Below are 25,551 nucleotides of genomic sequence, written 5' to 3'. Positions count from 1 at the left end.
CGGAATGGGCCACCTAAGGTTCTAGCATGTACTGGACAGCCAGGTGAGGTTCCTTCTAAACCCACGGGGGGGGGGGGGGGGCAAAGACCCTGAAATGAGGAAAATATTTTGTGTGTAGGCAACATGTATGCCATGGTGTGTGTGTGTGTGTGTGTGGTCAGAGGACAACTGTGGAGTGGGCTCTGGGATTGAACTCAGCTTGTCAGGCCTGCAAAACCAGAGCCTTTACCTGCCGAGCCATCTCCAGGCCCAGGAAGAGGACTGCTACTAGAGTGAGAAGCCCAACACAGGCCCAGAACAAAAGGCTGTGGGAGGCCAGGCAGGTATCTTTTTTTTCTGGATTCTAAGTTTCTTGAACCCGGGCTGCAAGTATGTTAAGCAAGCCCCCTACCCGAGCTGCAGGCCTAGACATGCCCTGTTGATTTCTTTTGCCTTCTGTAGCAAAAGTTGTCTTCTAACCCATGATCCTCCTGCTTTGGCTTCCCACATGCGGGGATCACAGGCGTGTGTCACCAAACCCAGCTTGAGGTCTTAAGGGTAAGAAAGAAAAATCAGCAGTAACTTTTCAGAGTGTAGAAGAAGACACCAGAGATGGAGATGTTTATTAATTATAAAAAAAAAAAATCTACAGGCATACACCCATGTGAATACATATAAATTCATGTGAATATGGAGAAGACAAGATGAGAAGGATACCTAAATAACTGACCCAAGCAGCCAGCATTTAGACTGAAGGCGCTATCCTCGCATCCCCGCCTCCTTACATTCTGGATGTATGCAGTGGTCAGCACCAGGACAGCTAACATGACACTTGTCAGCAGCCCCTCCTGTCCTCGCCCACCCTCACTGTGCAGACCCCGGTGTGAGACATGAAGCCCCCGAGTTCCCTGCTTGCATGGAAGGCTTTGGGAAATGAGAGACCCTGATGGGATTCTTAATACAGCCACACGTTTAGCACTCACAGAGGAATATGCATATACCAAGAAGCTGGGTGTGAAAGAGACTACTAAAGAAGGCAAACAGATGAGGGGCAGGAGGGCGATAGCAGAGCTAAGGCATGTGGTGTTAATTGCTCCAAGGTGAGGAAGGCAGGCCAGGGACTCTTGGCATTGGCAGCTCCAAGGACAAGAGGAGGCTGTTGGTAGATCAGAACCATCATGGACGTCAGGAGTCCCTCATGGTCGGGACTCTCAGTTAACAGCACTCTGTCACCCCAATCAGTTCCTTAGGAGTCCTCTGGTCATCAAGGCAGTGGGGACTCAAGGGTGGCTCTGCAGGCCAGTTAGACAGACAGACAGACAGACAGACAGACAGACAGACAGACAGACAGACAAAGTGAGGGTCTGCCCTATAGCTCTCGCCTCTCATCCTGTCCCCCTCCTCCCTCTTGAGGGTCCCTGAAATGCCCTCCTTCCACCCGGGTCCCCACGCACCCTGCCCCATTTTTATTGGCTACCTCTGCCCAGCTATGCTTGTCCCCAGTTCCAGTTACCCGGGACTGTGAAGGGTCTGTCTGGCTTCTTCAGGGTGCTACTGTGGAGCCGGGCAATGCAGCTGCGGCCTCGGGAGACCGAGGGCCTGAAGGAGGGCAGGCAGGGAGACAAGGTGAGGAGGTGGCAGGAAGGTTCTGGACCAGGTGTGTGTTTGCTAGGCACTAAACCTGAGGGCAGAAGCTAAACAGCAGTTTTCCAAACCACGTGAGAATGGAAAGCACAAAGAGGGCGAGGCTTGTGGAATGAGGAACACTCAAGGAAACGGAGGCGAAGGGCAATTCCAATCCGCAGGGTAACCAATGGACAAGGACTCTTGTGGCTAGGGGCTGAGGCCCACATCATCTCTGGGGAAATCCTGTGATAGATATGGACAGACCAGAGAAATCCCAGCCAGAGAACTAAGCTGCTCACAATTTCTTGGCTGCTTTCTCCAAGGTGAAACCAGTGGGACCTATGCTCAGGTGATGTCCACTGCTCTAGTTAGAGCTTTCTCCCCACCGCCAGCCTCACCTCACAGTGCGCCTCTTCTTGTGCACAGTGACTGTAGGAAGAGAAGGCTTGCGGCCCTTCGTGAATAGGAGGACAGGTGCGCTGTGGGGGTGAGAGAGACAGGTCAGGAGGGAACCAGAAACGCTGCTGACCTGTCTCCTCTCCAGCTGCCTCAAGCTTGCAGGCAGGAAGGCCAGACCAAATGACCTGAGGCTTCTTTCTGTAAGAGGTGGTCTCTATCCCTGCCTCTCTCAGCTCGGGCCGACAGCTGAGTGACAGCCCTGCTCTGGGAGAACATCCAGATGTCAGTTTCTCGTCTATCCCGGGAGCTGGAGTTCAAGCAATTTCACCCTTCCACCTGCCCAGCTCTGAGCCTGTTACTGAGAGCCAGCTCAGAGGGCACGAAAGGTGTGGGGCTGTGGGTGGACAGTCTGTTGGCCTCAGCCTTACATGTCCAGGTCACTCTGCCACTTGTTCAGTCCTGAGCAGGTAGCTGTTCCCTTCCCCCATGGTGTAGTTAGAGGGCAAAGGTAGCAGTTCTGTCTTTGCACTAGAAAACACTAAATTAAATTTTCCTTCCATAGTGTCCTGCCTAACCCTGTTGGTTTCTTCTTGAGACAGGGTCTCACTGTGTAGCCCTGGCTGTCCTGGAACTCATTATATAGCCCAGGCTGGCCTTGAACTCACAGAGGCCCTGCCTCTGCCTTCTGAGTACTGGAATTAACAGTATGTGCCACCATGCTGTCTTTGTTTCCTATTCTCGACACTGAGAGAGAGAGAAAAATCTGGTGTTCAAGTAGATGAAATAGGTATTTGTCTGTGGGATACAAACTCAGAACAGGTCATGGAACCAAACAGAGCATAAGGATACAGATAGGGCTGGCCTGTTAACTCCTGGTTCTCCGGGACCCTTCCTAAGCATAGGTCCCATCAGCTGCTCATGAGCAGGCCACAAGCCAGCAGAGTTGGGGTAAGGACAGCCTTCCAGCTGCATACTCTGCTTTCCTAGGCCTGGGCATGAGGCTGACGAGTGACCAAGAGGAGACAGGTGGCAAATGTCTCTGCTCCAAGAGCCAGGCTACCTTCCGTCTTCTGGCCGATGCGGGAGATGCCTGGAGTCTCACCTGGGGAGGAGAGGCTGGTCTGTGCTGTTGAGCTCCGGGGAAACTTTCTCCCAGTCAATGAGTTCGTGGAAGCTGGGTTTAGAGGGGGACTCCACAGAGACATTGAAGGTGGTATTGAGGTCACGAGTGGGGAGGGCCAGAGGAGTGGAACAGTTCTGTAAGGCAGAAGAGCCCAGGGGTACCCGGCTTTTAATGACTGTGGCTGGGCAGACTCGGGAGGAGGAGGAGGGGGAAGGGGAAGAGGGCCTTTCTCCTTTGGGAGTTCTAGGCTCAGAGGATGGCTGGGCCTTAGGCTCGGAGGATGGCTGGGCCTTAGGTAGGGAGCCCCTCCTTAGGCAGGGGAGGAAGGACTGGCGCTGGCGCTTCATCTCCAGATTTGGGGCTGGTAGGCTGCCTGGTTCTTCGGGGCTCAGCTTCCTTTTCTTCTCCTTGGTAGGTTTTTGGAACATCTTCTCTGAGGGGCAGTCAGGTGCCAGTGGGATCCCCAGAGTGTGTGTGAGACCATTCAGTTGCTTTGCCATGGTCCGGGTTACTGGACCACAGTACCCTGAAGACTCTGGACAGAGAGAAGGAAAATGCTGAGACGAGACTGGGGCTGGCCAGAGAGAAAGAGGGTAGAATATGGGACACAGCAGACACAAAGAGCCTTAACCCCTCGGTTCTCTTTGGCTTGTTTGTGAATAGAGAACCATGACCTCTGTTAGGTTCCAGCCTCCCACCCCAGCATAAGCCAGCATGTGAGGTCCCAGGTCACACCTTGGCTACAGGAGGGCCTTAGAGGGTGTACTAACAGGTGACACTCACTAGACTCTGAACACAGCTCCTGAGTTAGCGGGTCCCCCCTGGCCAGACCAGGAGACCTGGGGTTCTCAGGCCCGTGCTCGATGCTTTCCTCAAGCACTAGCTGCTGCAGGGTCTCAAATTCTGAGATCATGTCGGGAGTCAGGAGGTTGGCTGCCTGCAGCAGGGAGTACTGTCGCTGGGCCAGGCATAGCACCCGGAGGGCCAACCTGAAACAGAGGATAGAGAATTTGCATATAACTTACTTAGACCGAGGCAGACCAGGCAGGCAGGCGTCTGTGTTGTACGCTGTCCCATCACTCTGGATGTGACTGAGGGCCCTTGGGCTCTCCTGCGAGGTCCCCCCTGCCTTGCCCAGGCTAGGTTACCTGCTTCACCCTCCTCCTGGCCCTGGGTCCTACTCTGACATACCCTTACTGGTGGCCAATACCTCTACAGGCAGTGGTGGGAGGTGTCACCTATCATACATGCTCCACAACAAAGCCAGTGGCTTGGGAAACAGGGAAAGGATGCCAAGAGGCCTTAGACTTGGGAGTTCTCCATTTCTCCTTAGCTCTGCCCCTTAATAGTGCTGTGGCGTTTTGGTCTCAGGTGGTCCAGACTGGTCTTGAACATGCTATATAGCTCAAGATGTGACTGAACTCCAGATCTGCCCTCTGGTCTCTACCTCCCTAATGCTAGTGTTACAGACATGCACACTCCTAGCTTAGCGCTGTGCCTGAAGCTCGGTTACCCTGAGGGGAAGGTAACGGTTAAGAACCCAGATCCAGTCAGTCCTGCTCAGATCCCAGCTCAATACACCCCAGTGGCAGGATCCTGACTCACTGGCTGTCCTGGAACTAGGCCTATAGATCAGGCTGGCCTCAGACTCAAGAGATCTGCCTGCCTCTGCCTCCCAAGTGCTGGGATTAAAGGTGTGTGCCATCACATCTGGCTATATTGTTGGTTGAGACAGGTTTACCACATCATTCTGGCTGATCTGGAACTCTGAGATACTGTCTAGCCTTCTGAGTTCTAGGACTAACGGCGTGTGCCATCAGACCCTAAGTGACTTACGTTACTTGTAGGATATTCACAGAATGCCTGGCACACTAACTATTATTTCTATAAAATGGTATCTACTTTGTTGGAATATAGGGAGATTAAGCTAGGCTATGTCGACTGTGGCTTTGAGTAGACCCTGAAAACTGCATTTGGAGATGTGTTTTCTAGCAAATGGCAAGGCTCCTGAAAAAGTGTGTGAAAACCAATACAAATTTCACATGCACCAGGGACTATTTAAAGGAAATTCTGAGGGTAATGTGATTATTGGTATTGTAAATTTAGATTCTCATAAAGAAAATTCCCTTCCTTTAAGGCACAACTGTGATGAAAGAGTAAACACAATTACCTTGGCAGGGATTATTCACAGTAACTGATTCGTCCTCAGGTAACCACCTGTCTAGACTCTCTGGACCCCCTCACTGCCCTCAGTCAGTGTGTGCTCAGAAAACACAAACTCATTTGGAAAAGTGGCCTCAAGGTCTTCGTGAAAGCAGGCAGGACATTAATTAAGGAGGACACTGCAAAAACTCTATCTTTTTGAGCCACTTTTTATGAGGAAGACTTGAACTCTTTAGAAAGAGTGGGCATTGGGAGAAATACACCACCCCGGATATCGGACGACCCTGACTGTGTTTGCTGTGCTGTGGACGAAGGGCATAGCTCCCTTTGTGGACATGGGCTTTCAAATTAGGTTTCCAGCACATGTGAGATAGAACAACTCTGTTTTGTCTGTCCTGTGTATTACACCTCATCATTCTGGCTGATCTGGAACTCTGAGATCCTGTCTAGCCTTCTGAGTTCTAGGACTAACGGTGTGTGCCATCAGACCCTAAGTGACTTACGTTACATGTAGGATATTCACAGAATGCCCGGCACACTAACTATTATTTCTATAAAATGGTATCTACTTTGTTGGAATATAGGGAGATTAAATAAGATAGACTATGACCTCAACATAAGATTTCATGTGACACCTTTAATCCAAGCAAGTGAGTTCCAGGACAGCCAGGGTTATGTAGAGATACTCCTGTCTCAAAACAAGAACCAACCAAACAAACAAAGATTTAAAAAAATTAAAGTCTTGAAAAACTACTGAACTAGAAAAAAAAAACTCAAATCTATTCAGTGCCCTGGTGGTCCAAGTTCTAGTCAAGTCAAAGATTAATTACTTTATCTGGTTGTCAGAGCTTTTCCAAATGCAAAGAACACTAAGACAGCCTGCAGCATTGAATCCTTGGGACCCTGTGTCATATTTATTAGTATTCCATCTCAAAGAACTTAGAGGACATAAGAATTGTGATTTTCAAATCACAGCCTAGATCGAAGTAACTTGTCAGAGGCCACAAAGCCATAGGCGGAGCCAAAATGGTGGCCAAGTGGCCTCTCGCTGTACAATGGGGACACTGAATGTCCATAGGAGCCAGTCTGGGAGGCCAGTGGGCCATCCCACCCGTGTATCCCGGGCTCCTCAGGGCCCAGGGAGATGGCAGCATGAGACAGATAATGAGCCTTTATGATTCAGGCCGCAGCATTTTTGCTGAGTCAGGGACAGATACTCCTCGACAAGAAGTTAAATTAAGCAGGCCCTCTGTCCAGAAGCTTTAAATACACTGCCTAGTGTGAGCCATGCTGGGGGGGAGAGTGGGGCTGGCAGCAGCAATGCTAAGTGGACGGGGATTTGTGTACTGGGAGCCATGGGAAAACTAGAGAAAATCCCCTCTGTGACCCAGAAGAAATGGTCCGAATCTTTTCTTCTTTGGCTTGGTGTGGAGGCTCTTATTTACTTCTGGGGAAAATGAGCCACAATCTGTTGTTAAAGGTGCATAGGAAAACCTGACTCTCGGTTACCCCTCTTCCACGTGGGGCCTGGCTCCTCCTGACTGTGGACAGCAGTTCTGCACATAGACTGGAAAGCCACCTGCCAGCCCCAGCAGCCTGTCCTACTAGCATGGTGCTGTCTGTCTGTCTGGGACTTGGTAAGGTTTGGGGATACTGTTTGCTTTCCTTGCTTGTGTGATTGCTTGAAAAGCATGGGGTAAAGTTGATGCAAGGGGAGTTAAAGCAGGTAGTGGTGCACTCCTCTAACCCCAGAGAGGCAGAGGCAGAGGCGCAGAGGCGCAGAGGGGCAGAGGCGCAGAGGAGCGGAGGCAGAGGGGCAGAAGCAGAGGGGCAGAGGTGCAGAGGTGCAGAGGTGCAGAGGTGCAGAGGGGCAGAGGTGCAGAGGGGCAGAGGCGCAGAGGCACAGAGGGGCAGAGGCAGAGGGGCAGAGGCAGAGGGGCAGAGGTGCAGAGGGGCAGAGGCGCAGAGGCACAGAGGGGCAGAGGCAGAGGGGCAGAGGCAGAGGCAGAGGGGCAGAAGGGCAGAGGGGCAGAGGCGCAGAGGTGCAGAGGTGCAGAGGGGCAGAGGCAGAGGCAGGAGGATCTGAGTTTGACGGCAGCCTGATCTCCAGAGCAAGTTCCAGGACAGCCAGGGCTACAGAGAAACCCTATCTCCAAAAACCAAAAGAAAAGAAAAGAGACGTGCCTATCAGCTCAGCACTAGAACTTTCATGGCACTCTAAGCATCAGCTGTCAGCCCAGGAGACTGACCTGCCACTCCCCACCTCGGACTTATTGAAGACAAGACACCTACTGTTTGGAGTGGTCTGCAACCGCATCCAGTTCCTGTGGTGGGTGCTGGCTCATGTCTGGCTTCACCCGCACTGTTGGACTAGGGGACCCTGGCTGGGTCAGCTCTGGCTTCTGGGTTAGAAACTAAAGAAGGAGGGGGCATTAATGGAGCAGCCAGGATGATCTCCTAAAATCCTTCCCCTGGGATGCTAACATGACTCAACAGACCAAGGACCTGGGTTCAATCCCTGGGACCCACATGGCAGGGAACAAGGAGAGAACCAACTCTCACAAATTATCCTGAGTTATACGTATGCCTTATGGCATGTGCACGCGCGCACACACACACACACACACACACACACACACACACACACACACACAAACAATGCTCAAAAATCAATCAACCAATCAATCAAGTCCTCCCCTCCTTTCTCCCAGTCACTTTCAAACAAGTAAGAACCGGACAGATTCAAAATGTGCATCCCACCAGTCCATGTCTTTTTATGGCCCAGGTTTGACACATACGGCCCCACCCACCTCCAGTCCTACCTGTTTGCCCTGGGGGCACTGCTCCTGCTTGGAAGCATCTTCTTCCACAGTCTCCCGCCCCTGGGCATCTGATTCCAGGCTCTCCTCTTGAGGGGCTTCACACTCTGCATGGAACTCTGAGGCAGAGGACTGGCTGGAGTGCCCAGGCTGTAGTGAGGAACTAGGAAGGTTAAGGAAGAAATGAATTTTGAGAGGTTTAAGAGGGGGAGTAAACAAGGGGAGGCAGAAATCTTTGGTGTCTGGGTGGCAGAGCCCCGTTTGCAACGAGTGACAATGGGTAGTCCCTGGGGCCAGGGACCCAGAGAGACTGGGTTAAGACAATGAGACCCAGCCCTGAGGCCTACTTCTCGGGTGAGGAAACACTTGTCTGTTTATTTGGGCTGGGATGTTAGTGTCCATCTAGGTACCTTTGAGTTGCTGGGTCCTAGTGAGGAACCCTGTTTTGGGTGTTGGAACACAGGCGAATATTCCCAGCTCTCCAAGTGGCAGAAACAGAATGGGGCTCGTTTCTTCTCCAGCTGACTAGAAGGGTGGGGCAGGAAGGGGCGGCAGAGCTCACCTTTGTGGTATGCTCAACCTGGGGGGCTGTGGGGAGCGCTGCTGCAGGGCCTGGGCTCCAGCCTCATACATCTGGAGCTTCTCCCTCAGGGTAGCCACCTGAAACAACAGTAGCCCAGTCTGCAGAGCCCCAGGTGACCACAAAGGCAGGGTGCAGGACCCCAGCAGGACCCCAAACTTTTGTGCCTTGCTCCCTGCCCCAAGTCTGGTTCCCAGAGGACGCCTCACCTCAGCCTGGAGCTGCTGGCAGATGGTGGCATATTGGCTAATGTGATGGTCCACGCTGACCACGTTGCTCTTCAGCTGAGATAGGACACATAAGAGATTTGTTTATTCAAACAAATAACAGCTATTCCCATGATAGGGATAGGGAGCCCACACATGTGACTGAGACCCTCTCTCCAAGTCAGTGTGTGCCTGGGGCACACCAAGGGGCGAGGATTGTGTGCGGCCTGAACCTGACTCTTATTACAACAGTAGCAAGGCAGAGGGCTGCTCTGTAGCTGCTCCAGGTAAGTAGAACTCCCTGCAGAGACAGGCAGGTAGACCAGAAGTCCTCTGCTTTTGGAGGAGTCAGTGCAGAGGGGTACCTATCCCACTTTTTTGTTTGTTTGTTTGTTTTTTGGATTTTTGGTTTTTTCGAGACAGGGTTTCTCTGTATAGCCCTAACTGTCCTGGAACTCACTCTGTAGACCAGGCTGGCCTCGAACTCAGAAATCTGCCTGCCTCTGCCTCCCAGAGTGCTGGGATTACAGGCGTGCGCCACCACCGCCTGGCACCTATGCCACTTTTTGATCCTGGATAGGCTCTGCTGCCTGTAGCAAGTCTAGACTAGACTATCCTCCCTCAGTCTAGCTGAAGTCTTCCTCAAGACGGAACAATACTGACAAAGACATTCATGAGTACAAGGCACTTTCTGAGCCTGGGAACAGTGACCAGGAATCTAAGGAGGCTGTCTAGGGCTTGTCCCCATGTCCTCTCAGGTTGGGGGCTCCCTCCCTCCCGGCACACACTGTGAGTCTAATCTCCTTGGCACGGTCAGCATATTTGAGGGTGTTGTAAGTGTCCTCGTAGGTCAGGCTGGATGGGCTGATGGCAGCGATCATCACGGTGCGGCAGTTGCCTCCGATGGAGTCCTTGAGCAGGCGGGTCAGTTTGCTGTCTCGGTAGGGTATGTGAGACTTGCGGCCCTGGGGGCAGTAAGCGCAGAGCTGGGTTAGGTTGCCCTGTGCTGGAGGGAAGGACCACTGGGTCCAGGTGCCCATCTTCAGTTCTTGGGGTGCTTGCTGGGCAACTCGGCAGTACCTTTGCATCGGCCAGGGCATTGAGGACATTGATGAGTGCTAACAGAGAGCGGTTGATGTTGGCACCCTCCCGCAACCGCTCTCCTTTGGCATGGGTGCTAGATGCCCGCTCTGAGCCAGCCAAGTCAATCAAGCTCATCTTGGCTACGTGAAGGGCCTGGGTCAGCCCTGGAACGCGGTCCTGCTGCTTTACAAAGATCTGGGGAGCAGAAGGTAGGAGTGAGGGGTGCAGACATCAGAACCCTCAGCTTTAGGCTGAGCACAGGATGCTGCTCACCTGGAAAATGGCATGAGAGCGGGAAGATGTGGCATTGGCATCCGTGGGGTGCTGCGTGCGGCTGCAGTTGCCTCTGGTCAGCATCTCAAGGAGCTGCTCAGCTGAGGCTGGCTATAGAAAAGATACCCAGGGACGGGTCGTGTCTTATCACCAGGGCTCTTCTCCTGCCAGGAAGGCTGATCTTCAGAGACTGCCACACTCTACCACAATTATTGCCACTACCACTGCCACCACCCCCTTACCCCCAATCACCTCCACAGTATCCAGGAGATTCCCAAACTACATTTGAGGGAACCCCAGAGGACCAATGAAGTGGTGGCCACACCCAAGGTCCAGTGAATACCTGGTGGAAAGAAAGTCCCGGTACCACGACCCCCTTATCAGGGTCCTCGCGGATGGTGAGGGGGCCTTTGGGCTCCAGGAGGTCATGGATCTGCTCATTATACACCTTAGGAAAAGGACAAGAGGAAGAGACCGGAGGAAGATCACTCTCCCTGGGACAGCAACACAGAGAGCATTCACTGGGGTGGGAGGGCCAGACTCAGTAGAACTGCCATTGAGCCATCAACCCTGCAGTGGCACTTTACGACGAGGTCAAATGACAAGAGGAGGACAGGTTTTCTTTTCACAGGGTCTCTCACTGGGCTAAGTCTGTTCCCTGGAGCCTCTTCCCCACCCACCCCGCCCCGCCCCACCCCACCCCCTTCAGGGTTTCTGAGAATGAAGTATGACGTGGGCCAGAGCAGTAGCAGCCCTACCTCCAGATAGCTGATGAGCACCTCGACTTGCTTTTCTTGCCGGCAGGCTTCAAGCCGCCTGTACAGTTCCATGGTGGTCAGGTACATGATGCCAGGCTCTCCCTCCCTTCCCAGCATAGTGTGCGTCTTCCCAGCCCCAGTGGCTCCATAGGCAAACACTATTCAGGACAGAATGCCACAGGGTGACAGTGGGGCCAAATCTTCCTCTCCCAGACCTGTCCCAGCTCACTTCCACCAAGTTCCACCTTCCCACATCCCTTTCCCCTGCTGCCTATGACCACAGCCCAAGGCTTCGGCCATTGGTGCCCCTCAGTCCTCAGGTTTAGCCTGTGGATTTCTGGTCAGTAGGATCTGCACTGGAGTTGAGAACTATCCCTTCCTTCTTTATGCTACAGCTGCCTTCTGATGGAGGTCCACAGTTCTTGCACGCATGCGCGCACGCACACACACACTCATGCCCATACACACATACACACACTCACACGCCCCCCCACACACACATACACACTCACATACCCATACACACACCCATACACACACTTGATCTTATGGTATTTCTTCTCTCTAGAGTGTTGTAGGCATCAAGCATTCAAACTCAGTGTCTAACTAATTGGCTACTGCAGACTAGAACCCAGTGGAATTCAAGTAAATGAACCCCACGACCAAAGCACAGAAATCAGAAGAGAAATGGAACCCTTTTCTCAGAAAAATATATGAGAGGCAAGCCAGAAATTACCCAGCAGGCAGTTCTCACCTGAGCAGTTGTAGCCCTGGAGAAAGCTGTCGAGGATATTGTGTGTAGTGTGCTGGAACACATCCTGTTGAGTGGCCATCTCACCAAAGACACGGTCAAAGACAAATGTCAGGTCTTTGCCCTTCTTCTTGGGGCCATTGTGGGAGCCACTCCATTTTAGGCCAGGAAATGCCCCATCACACTCATCGGGGTCAAACACCAGCATCCGCTCATCTACCACCTGAATCACAGGCCGCCGCTGACTCTCTAGCTCCTTAGGGGTGGGGGGCCTCACCCGCACAACCACCCGAACCACGCTGTCTTCCACAGCCATCACCATGGCAACACCTGTGCAGAGAGATGAGGACCACACCAACTCAGGAGTATTCATCAGTATTGAAGGGCCTCTCACCTGCCTTACTAGTGGCCAACCTCCACTCTAGTTTGTCCTCTAGAGAGCAAGGAGATATCAGTAGCAGAATCAATTAGTCATATATATCTTTCTCACTTGAAATAGCATTTCTATCATATTCAAATGGCTTTTTTCCCCAAAGGTCGTTTACTGGACTTCCTATATTTTCCATTAAGCCATTTGGTTATAGGGCCAGTGAAATGGTAAAGGTGCTTGCTTGCTGACAAGCCTAATAACGTAAGTTCAGTCCCCAGGATTCCTCTGAGTTTTGTCTGACCCAACACATGCTGTGTGGCATGGCCCCCTCATGAGAAATGAAATGTGATAAACAATTTGCCCATACTTACACTCCTATCCAACTTGATTTCCCTATTGTTAAAACACACTTTAAATCTAGTAGTAAGACTCCCTCACTGGACTTTCTTGTAGTTATTACCAGGTATTTGCTATGCTACTTAACTTTTTAAGAAATTTATTGGAAATAGCCTGATTTTGAAAAAATATAATCCCAGTTACAGAAACAGATGGAGCAGGAAGACCACAAGTTCAGGGCCCACCTGGGGCAGGGTTGGGTCCTGTCCCAGGAAAATAAGAATGTTGGAGGCACGTTTGTGTGACACTCTGGCTTCCATGGTAGGACCGAGAGGGAAAGAAAAGAGAAATAACTTGGAAGTTGGAGTATAGCTTAATGGAACACTTATACTAGCATAATGGAGGCCTTGGGTTTGACCCCAGAACCGCAAAATATGTAAGAAAAATTGTCCAGTCTGTAGAGATGGCTCAGCAGGTAAGAGCACTGGCTGCTCTTCCAGAGGTCCTGAGTTCAATTCCCAGCAACCACATGGTCGCTCACAACCATCTGTAATGGGATCTGATGCCCTCTTCTGGAGTGTCTGAAGACAGCAACAACGTACTCACATATATAAAATAAATAAACCGTTAAAAAAAAATTGTCCTTTTCCCTCAAAAATAACCCTGATATTATTACAGCTGAAATTACACCAAATTTACATACTTATTAAATATTTTAGGCTGGATGTGATGGTGACAGCTTTAATCCTAGCACTTGGAAGGCAGAGAAAGGAAGATTCTATAAATTTGAGTACAGCTAAGGCTACCTAGCTAGACCTAGTCTCACAAACCAAAACCTCCTAAATAAACAAAACATTTTAGGCAAAAGTATGGCTATTGATTATTTAGGTACATTTTATATTCCTCAAGATGTTTTCACTCTTTAAGTAAAAATTTTCCAGATATGTAGTTACCCTCTCAAACATTTCATTATGTGTATGTATGTGTGTGGATACTTTATGTGAGGCCAGACAGGGCATCAGATGGTACTGCAAGTCCCCCTGGGTTGGTGTTGGGTATCAAATTCTGGTCCCCTGAAAAAACAGTAAATGTTTTAAATTGCTGATCCACCCCTCCAGCCCCAAGGTTACTGTTACTATATTACTAAGCCTTTTAGTACTAAGCTACCTCTCCAGCCCATTCTATTATTTTAAATTCAGTTGTTAGAAAGATACAGAGCTTTTAGCACCTTTGATAATGTTTGCTGTCTTCTCTCCCTGGGATACATTACTGGCTATTACTGGTATTAAAGTAACCATGGGGAAAACCTGCCTTAAACTGTAGTAAAACTTGAAACATTTTTGTTTGTTTGAGGCAGGGTCTCATGTAGCTCAGGCTAGCTACAAACTTGCTATGTAGCAGAGGATGACCCTGAACTACTACCCCCTCCTCTCACCTCCACCTCCCAAGTGCTAGGAAGAGTTGCCGCCACTGACCCAGTAAGGACAGACTGTAGTTAGCAATTTTCAGGTGGCTTTTTTCCCCCCTTTATGTAGTGATTTTTATTTTATGATACATTTTTTTGAGATAGGGTCCCAAGTAGCTCAGGCTGGTGTCTTTTTGTTTGTTTGTTTGTTTGTTTGTTTTTTTCAGGCTGGTGTTTTTAACTACATAGCTGAAGCTAGCCTAGAAGTCTTGATCTTCCTGCCTCTACTTCCCAAGTGCTGGGATTGATTACAGGAATGACCTACTACTCTGGCTTACAGTTAAATGGTCAAATATGTATATATTCTTTCCTCATATGGCTTTTTTCTTTTTTGGAAGGAATGTCTCTTGTCATGAATGCTGACCCCGAACTCAGTATGTTCAGGGTGATCCTGAACCCTGACCTTTGGCCTCTATTTCCCATATGCTGGAATTACAGGTGTGTACCACCATGACCAGGTATTTTTTATGACTTCTATGTCCTGTTTAAGATGACTTTTTTTTTTCTGGGCTGGGGAGACAGAGGCAGGTTAGTCAATCTATGTGAGTTGGAGGCCAGCCTGGTCTACATAGTAAGTTCCAGGACATCCAGGCTATATGGTGAGAGATCCCGCTAGAAAGAAAGAAGCTGGGCGGTGGTGGTGCACGCCTGTAATCCCAGCACTCTGGGAGGCAGAAGCAGGCGGATTTCTGAGTTCGAGGCCAGCCTGGTCTACAGAGTGAGTTCCAGGACAGCCAGCCGGGGCCACACAGAGAAACCCTGTCTCAAAAAAAAAAAAAAAAAAAAGTAGAAAGAAAGAAAGAAAAAAAGAAAGACTTTCTTCTTCTTCAAAGCAACACATTTTTCTTACATCCCTGTCTAATACCTTCCTTTCTTACATTTTGTTCTCTGTGAAGATAAAACTGTTGTGAATAGTGAAGGTTTAAAAATATCCTTCTTTCCAATTGGCAAGCAATTATCTCAAGATCAGTTATTGAAGACAATGTCTTTCCCACCAAGTTCAAATGCAAAACATTTTTTAGAGGCCTGATCTTATTTGTGGGCCTGTGTGTTCGCAGCTGCTGCCTCTCTGGCCCACCACTGCCGTCGCTCCTCTGCCATGTGTCTCCGTGTGCTCTGTCTCTCGGACAGCTTGCCTTGCATATGAGTTTAGAATTCTCTGGTAAACATCCATGAAGAAAACCCTACTAAGATTTTAATTTGGATTATTTTTAATTTATAGGCTAATACGAGAAGACTGCCTGTCTTTATGATATGGAAGCTTCCCACCTAGGACCTGCTGTCTCTTTCCATTCAGTAAAATTTCATAATTTTCCTCTCATGAGTATCGTACATTCTTGATTAGGATTATTACTAGTTATTTCACAGTCTTTGTTATATTGTGAATAGACGCCTTTTAAAATTGCATTTTCAAAGCCATATCTTGCCAGAATATAGACAGGAAAGCTTTGAATATCTGGATGCATAACCTGCACCCACCCAGAACGCCAAATGTTCTTATTAGTTCTAATAGACTGCCATTGATTCTCTTAGGCCTTTCAATTAAATGATAATATAGTTTGCAAATAATGACAGTTGCTTTCTCTTTTCAGCTCTTCTTTCTGTGGTTGCCTAGCCTGCACTGCCCAGTAGGGATGGAGGAATGGGTACTTGGTGAAATGACTATGCTGTGTCTCTCCCTCAATCTGTTGATGCACAGGGTAATACAACAGATTTCCCAGTGTTAATCTGGTAATAATTCCAGAGGCTTCCAGCCTGTAGTCATTTGGTACTCCTTCATATCTCTGTGCCTGTCTATTTCTCCTTTGAGCAAGCTACCAAAGGTAGGGGTGGATTTTTTAGAATGTGTGTAGGAGTCAGTTAGGCCAGCTCTAGGGACATATTAACATGGGGAAGGAATAGGAGCTGCTCCTGAGGGATATAAACAGATGAATGCTTTCCCGATAAAGGTTATATCCGCTGATCAGTCATAATGAAGGTCATTCAGCAAAGGAAAGTGGACCTTCTGCTGACTATTCTGGCCGCGGCTTGGGGTTCCTTGGGAACGAGGCAGGGGTGAGCCATTTGAAACTCCCATTCCTTCATGGACTCCTTAACTTCTTCCAGCACCCAACCAGGGAAATATACCAACCAACAACAATCCTTTTATGTGTGTATAATCCAGTTTTCATCCCGGCAATCAGACTGTCATAATAAACATATTAGCAAAGTATGCATTCTATCAAGGTCTGTTCAAAGCAGCTCACACACATCGTCTCCTTTATCTCCACTGCAACCCCACAAGACTGATAACATTATTATACTCATTTTTCAGTGAGAAAATTGAGACAGAGAGGGTTAAGCAACTTGCCCAAGGTTCCAGTATTAGTGAGTGATGGAGCGCCAGTTCCAACCCAGGCAGTCTGACCGCAGCTCTGCCGTCCTGTCTGATGGTATTATATATTATGCTCTGATGGTCACATGACTTTAATAGTCCCTATGTTTATTAATGACTATGGTCCCTTTTGAGACTAGATTACATGTTTTGAAAGCACTTGCAGATATGGACTCTATCTATCTCATTTTCAACACTCAAAGATTCCTTTTCTCGTTTTACACTCACACTCCCAGGAGACCTGCTTCTCTGGGGACAGAAAGGCAGAGCATGCTTAGGTCCACTGGCTGCCTCCCCGGCAGTCCCTGAGGCTGGGGAGAGCTCTGGCTGAGGAGGAGCCACAGAGCAGCCTAACATTCTAAGCAGGAAATTAAAAAGGGCACTGGCAAGGAGCAAGCATAACCTTTACAGCTCTCTTCTCCCGCCTGCCGAGGGCCAGCAAGGCCAGTCTGTTTGCCTAATGAGATGTTCTTTCTTCCCAAGACAGTGCTGGGGGCACCAGGTGCAGAATGTAAGGTAACGCTTGGCATGGGTGCCCCAAGGACACCTGGGTCCTGGTCTGTGTTCTGCATCCGCCTAGCAGGGAGGTCTCTCCCTGAGCCACACATCAGTGTCATATCAGCTTCCTGCTTTGAGAGCCAGTGAGAGCAGCTACCAATCTGCTCCCACCCCAGGGGGATGGGGAGATTAATGAGAGAACGTTTGTCAAGTTTGCTTTGATCCTCCTTTGGAAAGAGCATTTCAGCCCAAAGTACAAGGGAGATGATTCTTTAATAAGATCTTCAGGGTTCACAGGCAGCCACACTCAAGCCCTATTTCTAACCCTGGGCAGCTCATTAAAACCCAGAGGCTAGTATGCTGCTAAGCTGGGGCTGGGAAGCCAAGATCCTGATGTTTTAGGGGTGGTTTCTCTTGCCCACCTTTGTAGGGATGAGATCAATCTCTGAAGGCCCTGGAGGAGAATCTCTGAGGACTTGTGGGGATCCCCCTGCAGACAATGAGAGCCAAGACAGAGGGGAAGGAAGGAGTTCAGCTCTCCCACGGCTGCTACAGCGGCAGCTAAAGCCCCTTCACTGATTCTTAGCATTTCTCATACACTTGTGCCTTGTCTCATACGCTCACCCCAAGTATTTGGGGGCCTTTCCCAGCATGCAGCAGATGCTGACTGGAACTTCTCCCGTGAATGAATAGGGGCTAGAGAAGAACAGAAGCTTAACCCAAAAGCCTAAAATTAAATATCATAGCTAACATTTACAGAGTGCTTCACTAAGTGTATCTGAATGGTAAGCACTCTATGCTAAATGCTTTACAAATGGCTTCTTTTAGCTTTCCCAACAATCCCATTCTGTGAGAATTGTTGCACGAGTCATGGAACAAAGATAACCCATCAAACAGATGGTAGGCAAGGCTAGAATCTCAGCTCACACTGAGAGCTTAGCTACTACTCCATCCTTACACTAGTTGGACCCGCAGGTCAACAGTAGGTTTTTTCTGCCCAGCTTCTGGGCTTTGTACTTCCCTCACCTTGGCATCCATAGAACAATGTGTTACAATAACCAGTCCCTCCTGCACACAGCTTGTAGAATATCATACATAGGCTATGCTTTTTCTATCCAGGGCTGGGCATTGCACACATCCTAATGCTGAGCTATAATAGTTGATTTCCTCCTTTTGTCTTTCATTTTCATTGATCTTGGCCTTGAAATCCTGGCGCCTCTGCTTCCCAAGTACTGGGACTACACTCACATGCTGCCCTGTCTGCTTTGCTTATTCCCTATCTTATAAATTGTGATTTATTTTTCTTGTCTTACTGGCTAGGAATTCCATAAAGTATTGACTGGAAGCAGCGATAGTGAGCTTTCTTGCATCTTTACTCATTTACAGGGAATGCTTTTTGTCATTGCATACTTCGTTAGTTTAGCGGTACTTGTCTCCATTCCCAGGCTACCCCACATACACTGGCAGGCACTGAACATTGGCAGTGTAGAGGATTGAACTCAGGACCTTGAACATGCTACTTTCTGGTTCCTGGGGTTTTATTTGAAGTTTTTACAGGTACACCTATAAAAAGGGCAGACTTGTAACTTGAATTGTGTTCAAAATAAAATCTAGACTTTTAAGATGGAGTGAAAAGGTTTGCTACTGACTATAAATATCTTGGAATTGAGTGGGGTTTTTTGTTTGTTTGTAGGTCGTTTGGCTTGTGTTCATTTGTGTGAAGATAAATTTCAAGCTAATTTAATCACCTCATTGGCCTTATATCAACTAAAAATTCCTATACCTTCTGTTTAGGGAGGACTGTAGGGAAGCATTTGCTACTAGCTCACACCCCTAACCCCATGAACCCCATGCCAGCTCTCTTTTAATTACAATATTATCTATTTAACTGACTTCAGGGTATTTTTTTTAATTCCCAAATGTGAATTTAATTTTTCATTTGTATTTGCATGTGTGTGTGTTGGGGGCCTTAAATTCAGAGACCCTTCTCCTCTGCCTCTCTGGTGCTGGGATTATAGAAGTGTCTTACTATGCCCAGCTTGTATTTATAATGTAACTGCTTGTGGAGAGAGAATGTATATACATACTGTTTATACAATAGTATGATAATTTTAGTTGATGTGTCACTAGATAAGAGAAAAGCTTTGCAAACCTCTAATATGATACATCTATACTTTTTAAAAAATCCTGACTGGCTGGGAGTGTGGTTCCATAATAAAATAGGCAGAGAAGAAATAGGACAGAGACATCGAGGGAAGCACTGTTAACAAGGAAAAGCTTATCCACAAAAGTAAAAAAAAATTTTTTTCACTGAAAGTCAAAGGAAGCCGGGGGATGGTGGTAGCACACACCTTTAATCCCAGCACTTGGGAGGCAGAGACAGATGGATTTCTGAGTTCGAGGCCAGAGTGTGTTCCAGGACAGCCAGGACTACACAGAGAAACCCTGTCTCGAAAAACCAAAAAAAAAAAAAAAAAAAAAAAAAAGCAAACTCTTTTTAATTTTTGATCATTGGTAAAAACTTTACCCTCAAACAGGATGTATTTTAAAATCTTGACACATGAATGAAATACGAAATTAAGACTGATTCTGGTGGCCCACTTTAAAAAAAAGAAAGGAAAGAAAGACCGACGGTTATCAAGACAAAAGAACCACTGGCTCTGAATCTCTTTGAGAATAACAAATATACTAAGTTCCAGGAACACCATTCCCTCCACACCCAAGGAAATAACCTGATACTGAGTTAACAATCCAGAATTCATGTTCGCCTCTCAACTGCCTCACTAGTACAAATTTAGAGTCATGATTCTTTTTGACATTTATAGTTTAGACATATAAACTCATGTTAAATGACAACTGCTCTGTCAAAAGTACAGGAAAAGAAAAAAACAATTGTTTAATTAAAACCGTTCTAGTTTTTTTTTTTTTGCTTTAGATTATTGTTCAAGTGGCTGTTCTTTAGCAAAAAGCAGTTTCCATAGCGTCCACCTCAAATAGTAAAATTATATACGCTCTCCTAAGTCAAGCTTGTGCCTCGGTTTCTCAATATGCGAATTGTAATATTTTTATTATCTGTCTCATCAGGCTTGTGTTAAGCTTGAACGGCACTGGGTTTTTAAGTGCCCAACAAATATTAGACACCGCTGGTAAAGTGATATGATACAGCATTTCCCTGTGATGCACAGGACCAACAAAACCAACACAAACCAGTATTTTAAATTCTTTGGCACAAAACAGGCTCTACCTTGTGCATGTCACGTCAGTAGCTCAAATGTTCGAAGCTAAAAGAATCGATCATCCTAGTACTAACAGAGGCCTGGTTTTCTTTCATGCACGCCAGTGTTTACGAGTGCCCCAGTAACCAAGTTGCCTCCCTCCGTACACACACAACTGAGTAATCATCTCCAAAAGGAACAAGAGGAGTGGAGAGGAGTGGAGTGGAGAGGAGTGGTTATCTCATTCTCTCCTGCCCGGCGTCCCAGCTCTCCGGTTCTCCCAATCCCACCTCCCACGCGAAGAGGGGTAGCTGCTACGGAGCCGGAAGCACCTTCCAAAGGACCCGGTATCCATGAGAGGGTCCAATCTGGGCCCCGGACTGTGGGACGGACGCAGGGACGGCGATCGGCTGCATGCTCGGTGTAAAGGAAGTGCCCTCCTACTTGTCCCGGACCTGCCCAAACCAGGGCCTATTCAGGTTCCAGCCGACCGCAGCGGGCCCGCGCGTACCACAACTCCGCACCCAGCTCGCGGTGCCGCCCACCGTGGACCAAAGCTTACCTTTCGTCGGTTTCCGCCGCTGGTGTCGGGGGTCGCTTGCGCGACGCTCCGCCTTTGACAGGAGTCCTTAGACTCCCGAGAAAGCTCCCAGACACCCGATTCCACCGAACCAACCTTTTTCCGGCGCGGCGCGTTCAAACTAGCCGGTTCGCTCATCCGCGCTTCCCATTGGTCACCGCCGAGCTCGCTGATTGGCTGTTTCCTAAGTAACAAAGACAGCCCCGACGTGCGCTTGCGCACTAGCTCTCTTGCGCGATAGTGGTTTCTTTGGCGGACTCAAACTAGACTGAGAGGTATTGCCGCCAGAAACCAGTAGCTCGCGGAGTAACGAGGGACCCCGCCCCGTCTCTGTGGTCTGTGGGCTGAGTTCAGCTTCGGTTACAGCGACCACACATTCGACAGGATCTTAAACCTGCTTTTGTGGTCCAAGTAGGCACCCTCCAATGCAGAGTGGCTCGTGCCTTTAATGCCATCACTCAGAAGGCAAAGATTGGCGGATTTATGCAAGTTCGAAGCCAGCCAGCTTCCACATAGTGAGTTCCAGGCTAGCAAGACCTTTACTTGATCTCTGTTTTCAGTAAACTGTCCTCACAGTGGCATTGTGAGCAGGTCTGGGGCATGTAAGGGTGGTAAAATTTCCTCCACCACAACTGTGAACAGGCTAGTAGAGTCATTTAATATTGGATAACTTGACTCTAATTCTTTATTAACCACACTTAGTTTAGTGAGGACAAAACAAAATTCCATGAAGTTTGGGTTAGTACAAAACAACAAGAACACTGAATACTCTTGCCTTTTGGAGATGGAATACTCATCTCCAAAAGGAACAGTTGATTAATGATAGCTTCCCGGTTAAGGGTGCCCTCCTCTCTTACTGTGATTTGTATTTCAACAGAGGTTCCAGGTAGAATGGAGGGTTTAGGCTTAGGGTCTTCAAGTACAGAATCTGGTTCTTTTTTTTTTTTTTGCTCCCTCCCCCCAACCCCCAAGCTGAGGACTGAGCCCAAGACCTTTTCTTTACCACTGAGCTAAATCCCCATAAGTAAAAATTTCAAAAGGACGTAATGTGAATAACACATCTTGTAGAAGCTCAATGAAACAACACGATGTGTTCTCAGAGTCATTCAAGGATTGTTAGGACAGGTTCAGATGTTACAGGGATACATGATACCCAGAGCTCACAGTCTATAGGAAAAAAATTAGATATTTATCACAGGTGGAGATTGTGATACATCCTAAGGCAGAAGGAGAGGGGAAAGGTTACAAGTCCAAAGCCAGCCTCATGTACATAGTAAGTACTAGGCCAGTCTGAACTATAGGAAATCCCTGGAAAAGGGTAGAGGTGGTAGAGAAGAAAAAGAATAACTAAAAATAGCATAAGATGATACAGGCTATATGCTGGATGTAGTGGTTTGAATATATTTGGAGGTGTGGCCTTGGAGTAGGTGTGTCACTGTGGGCCTGGCTTTAAGATCCTAGTCTTACCTGCCTGGAAGTTAATATTCTCCTAGCTGCCTTCAGATGAAGATGTAGAACTTTCAACTCTGCCTGCACCATGCCTGCCTAGATGCTGCCATGTTCCCACCTTGAGGATAATAGACTGAACTTCTGAACCTGTAAGCCAGCCCCAATTAAATATTGTCCTTCTAAGAGTTGCCTTGGTCATAGTGTCTGTTCACAGCAGTAAAACCCTAATAAAGACAGAAGAAGCTGGTACCAGAGACTGCGGTATTGCTGTGAGAGGCCTGACTATACTTTTGTTTGTAAGGATGTGGACTCTTGGACTTTGGATTTAGACATCACTGGAATGCTTAAACCCGGGCTTAATTTGTTATCCTAGTAGGACTATGCAAGATTTTGTTGCTGAGAGTGATTTGAACTGTAAAGACCTGGCCCAAGAGGTTTCAGTGGAGAAGAATTTCAATATGTGGCCTAGAGACTGTTTTTATGGTATTTTGGTGGCGAATGTGGCTGCTTTTTTCCCTTGTCTGAAGAGGCAAATGTAAAGAGATTTATATTAATTGCATTGACAAAGGAAGTCTCAAAAAGCCCAGTAGAGACTTTGTTCTTTGTTTAAGTCTCATGAAGAGCATTTTGAAGAAGTGTAAGAAGCTTAGAAAGGAAAAATATAAAATATATGGTATTAAAGGGCACCAGGAAGTGAAGTGGAGCTGAATCCTGTGTTCAAGGATTATTAAATTGGATTAAGGGAGTAGTGAACTTGGGGCAAAATCCCACCCAGCTAAATTCAGTTCCAGGCTTGGCAATTCAAGCCCAGGAGGGGCAACAGCAAGCAGATTTCTGAGTTCAAGGCCACCCAGGTACAGAGTAAGTTCTCTGTTTCTTTAAATAGACAAAAACGTAAATCCCGGCATGGTGGACCAAACCTTTAATTCCAGTGCTTAGGAGACAGGCATGCAGATCTCTGAGTTCAAAGTTAGTCTACATAGCAAGTTCCAGGATAACCCAGCTTAAACAGAGAATAAATTCATTGAAGATAGAAAGCTGGTAATAATATAATAGAACAAGGGGGCCAGGTTCCAGCCCCAGCAAGCAGCAAAACTTAGCAGCTTCAGCCATTTGGCTCTGACTTTATAGTCAAGAGGAAAAGGAGATTACTGGGACAATTGATGGCTGGTTAGCTGGAGCTAAGAAATAAGCACTGATTGAGACCAGCAGTACTGAGGTGAATTCTTGGAAGTGTTTTCTGAGAACATAAAAAAGCTGTGTTCTAGCCTGGCAGTGGTGGCACACGCCTTTAATCCCAGCACTTGGGAGGCAGAGGCAGGCAGATTTCTGAGTTCAAGGCCAGCCTGGTCTACAGAGTGAGTTCCAGGACAGCCAGGGCTACACCGAGAAACCCTGTCTTGAAAAAACAAAAAACAAACAAACAAAAAGCTGTGTTCAGAGATAGCCAAGAGTGTACCTCATGCTGCAGCTGGAGTTGGTAATGTGTAAGAATCACCCAGGTGGTACTGGTTTTGAAGGCATGATGGGGTCATGTAGAGCAGCTGAGGTTTGGCACTGTGAGAGGCCATGGAAGGCCATTGGTGAAGGTACAGCCTCAGTTGCAGTTGAAGGCCAAGGCCTGAAAAAGTTGTGCAAAGAAGTTGAGGATTGGCACCATGAAGAGAGCCTATGGGAGGCTAATGGTGAAACCTGATTGCAGTGGAAGAGCCCAGTGTATTGGAGATGTCAGTACCATGGGGTGACCACCAAGAACAGCAGCAGCAGTGGAGTGGAGTCAGCCAGAGCCTCAAGGGCTACAGAGGGCAGAGCTGGAGAAGTGACGCCAGCCCTTTGGAGGAGCCCAGAAGATCATGAGTGGATCCCAGACATTTGAAGAAGAAGCTGTAAGGTTAAGTTGCTTTGAAGACCCCAAGATGTTAAAGATACCAGAGCCGTGGGATGTCTGCCGAGGAAATCTGCTAACAGGGAGTGGAACCAGTGCAGGAGAAAAAGCTTTGTTGCAGTCAACAAAGATGAAGGAGTGGAGATCTGAAGACCACTTTGCCATCAGACATGAGAAGCAGAGTTTGGAGTTTGCCCAGCTGGCTTCCTGTCTTGCTTTGGGGATTATAGTTAAGTGACTGGATGAATCTCAGAAGAGATTTAGAACTTTGGGCTTCTAACATTATTGAGACGGTTATAGATATGGGGACTTTTCAAGTTGGACTAAATGTTTTAGCATGGTTCTATGGCTAGTTATAGCCCCCATGTGTTTGAACAAATCTATGAGGGCCACAGAGTGGAAAGTAGTGGTTTGAATATGTTTGGGCCCAGGGAGTGGCACTATTTGGAGGTGTGGCCTTGGAGTAGGTGTGTCACTGTGGGCATGAGCTTTAAGATTTTCATCCTAGCTGCCTGGAAATCAGTATTCTAGCAGCCTTCAGATGAAGATGTGAAAATCTCAGCTTCTCCTACACCATGTCTACCTGGATACTGTCCTGCTTCCACACTGATGATAGTGGACTGAACCTCTGAACCTGTAAGCCAGCTCCAATTGAATGTTCTCCTTATAAGAGGACAACATGCCTTGGTCGTAGTGTGTGTATGTGTGTATCTACAAGTTCAAGGCAGGGCTTGTATGGCAGCTCACTGGTAAATGCTGCTAAGCTGACAATTGGAGTTTTAACCCCTAGAATTCACAAGGTAGAAGAGAGAATTAACTTCCACATGTTGCCCTATGTCTTCAATATGTCTATTGTGAAGTGGAAATTTAAGTTCTCCATCACTCCATGGGTCCTATTTATACCCTCCAAACGTCACATGTTCTCCATGTGACTTGCCTCATGTGCATCCAATCAGCTTGAGTTTGCAGAAGTGACTAGCTAGAAACCGCAGCAAACTACCAGAGGTTTTTGGTGCATCTCTCTCTATGATGTCCTGATTGTCTATGACAAACGCAGCTCAATTATGCCTTGTGAGGCAGACAAATACATACGTGTTGTTAGCAAAGAACCCTTCATCACACATCCTTTCACCTGTGTCTGCTTCAGCTAAATCTTCCTTCACAGGGTTGCCTTAGTCTTTCATCTGTGTCCACTTTAGCTAAACGTTCCTTCACATGGTTGTTCCAGCAAAACACTATCCAACCAACTTTCCAAAGAACCCTTGAGTTTCCACTTCCAAGCAGGAGGAAGACTAAAGAGTGCATTTGCTTTGTCACTCAAGTTCTTAAGTGGCCTTAACTTGGCCAGCTTTGGGAAAATAGCACCCCTAGATCAGGATGGGAGAGGGGAAAGTGGTAGTCATTCTTCACTTGATCTTAGCCAAAAGGCCGAGAAGCGATGGTAGCCATTCTTTAAGGACATTTGAGTCTCAAGGGGAACAGAGAGACATGGAAGTAACGACAAGAGGGCGGGGCGTCAAAGGAGGCCTCTTATGTATAAGAAACACTTAAATGTTGCTGGGAAGGAGCTAATGAAGAAGGAGCCTAGGGCGTCACGATGAGACGCTGTCTCAAAAAAA

General features: G+C 47.9%; 1 protein-coding gene across 2 annotated transcripts; it reads right to left on the bottom strand.

Moving 5' to 3' along the window:
* Window positions 1–573: 573 nt before the first annotated feature.
* On the bottom strand, window positions 574–20,736 carry Kif18b (kinesin family member 18B). Of its 2 annotated transcripts, none has more exons than XM_052196347.1 (16): window positions 20,581–20,736; window positions 11,764–12,090; window positions 11,010–11,167; window positions 10,595–10,699; window positions 10,252–10,362; window positions 9,976–10,173; window positions 9,684–9,860; window positions 8,899–8,973; window positions 8,672–8,769; window positions 8,113–8,272; window positions 7,583–7,704; window positions 3,911–4,116; window positions 3,107–3,662; window positions 2,004–2,084; window positions 1,493–1,578; window positions 574–1,271 (listed from the first exon to the last, which is right to left on the bottom strand). In XM_052196347.1, exons 2-16 carry the CDS (start codon window positions 12,080–12,082, stop codon window positions 1,195–1,197), a joined length of 2,529 nt encoding a protein of 842 aa, XP_052052307.1. In that variant the 5' UTR covers window positions 12,083–12,090; window positions 20,581–20,736; the 3' UTR covers window positions 574–1,194. The 2 variants fall into 2 exon arrangements, with proteins under 2 accessions (XP_052052307.1, XP_052052308.1); XM_052196348.1 differs by having other exon boundaries at window positions 1,181–1,271; window positions 1,457–1,578.
* Window positions 20,737–25,551: the final 4,815 nt, after the last annotated feature.

The sequence above is a fragment of the Apodemus sylvaticus genome, chromosome 10 (genome assembly GCF_947179515.1).
Source record: "Apodemus sylvaticus chromosome 10, mApoSyl1.1, whole genome shotgun sequence".
Taxonomy (NCBI): Eukaryota; Metazoa; Chordata; class Mammalia; order Rodentia; family Muridae; genus Apodemus; species Apodemus sylvaticus.
This window is presented reverse-complemented; position numbering and strand designations above follow the sequence as displayed.

Bases quoted from the DNA above. Each gene is read 5' to 3' on its own strand.
- Kif18b (XM_052196347.1), bottom strand. From the start codon at position 12,082: ATGGTGATGGCTGTGGAAGACAGCGTGGTTCGGGTGGTTGTGCGGGTG. The intron at 8,770-8,898 runs GTGAGGCGTCCT...CTGTTGTTTCAG, and splicing joins GCCAGCAGCTCCAGGCTGAG to GTGGCTACCCTGAGGGAGAA. The intron at 1,272-1,492 runs GTAACTGGAACT...ACTGGCCTGCAG, and splicing joins CAGACCCTTCACAGTCCCGG to AGCCACCCTTGAGTCCCCAC.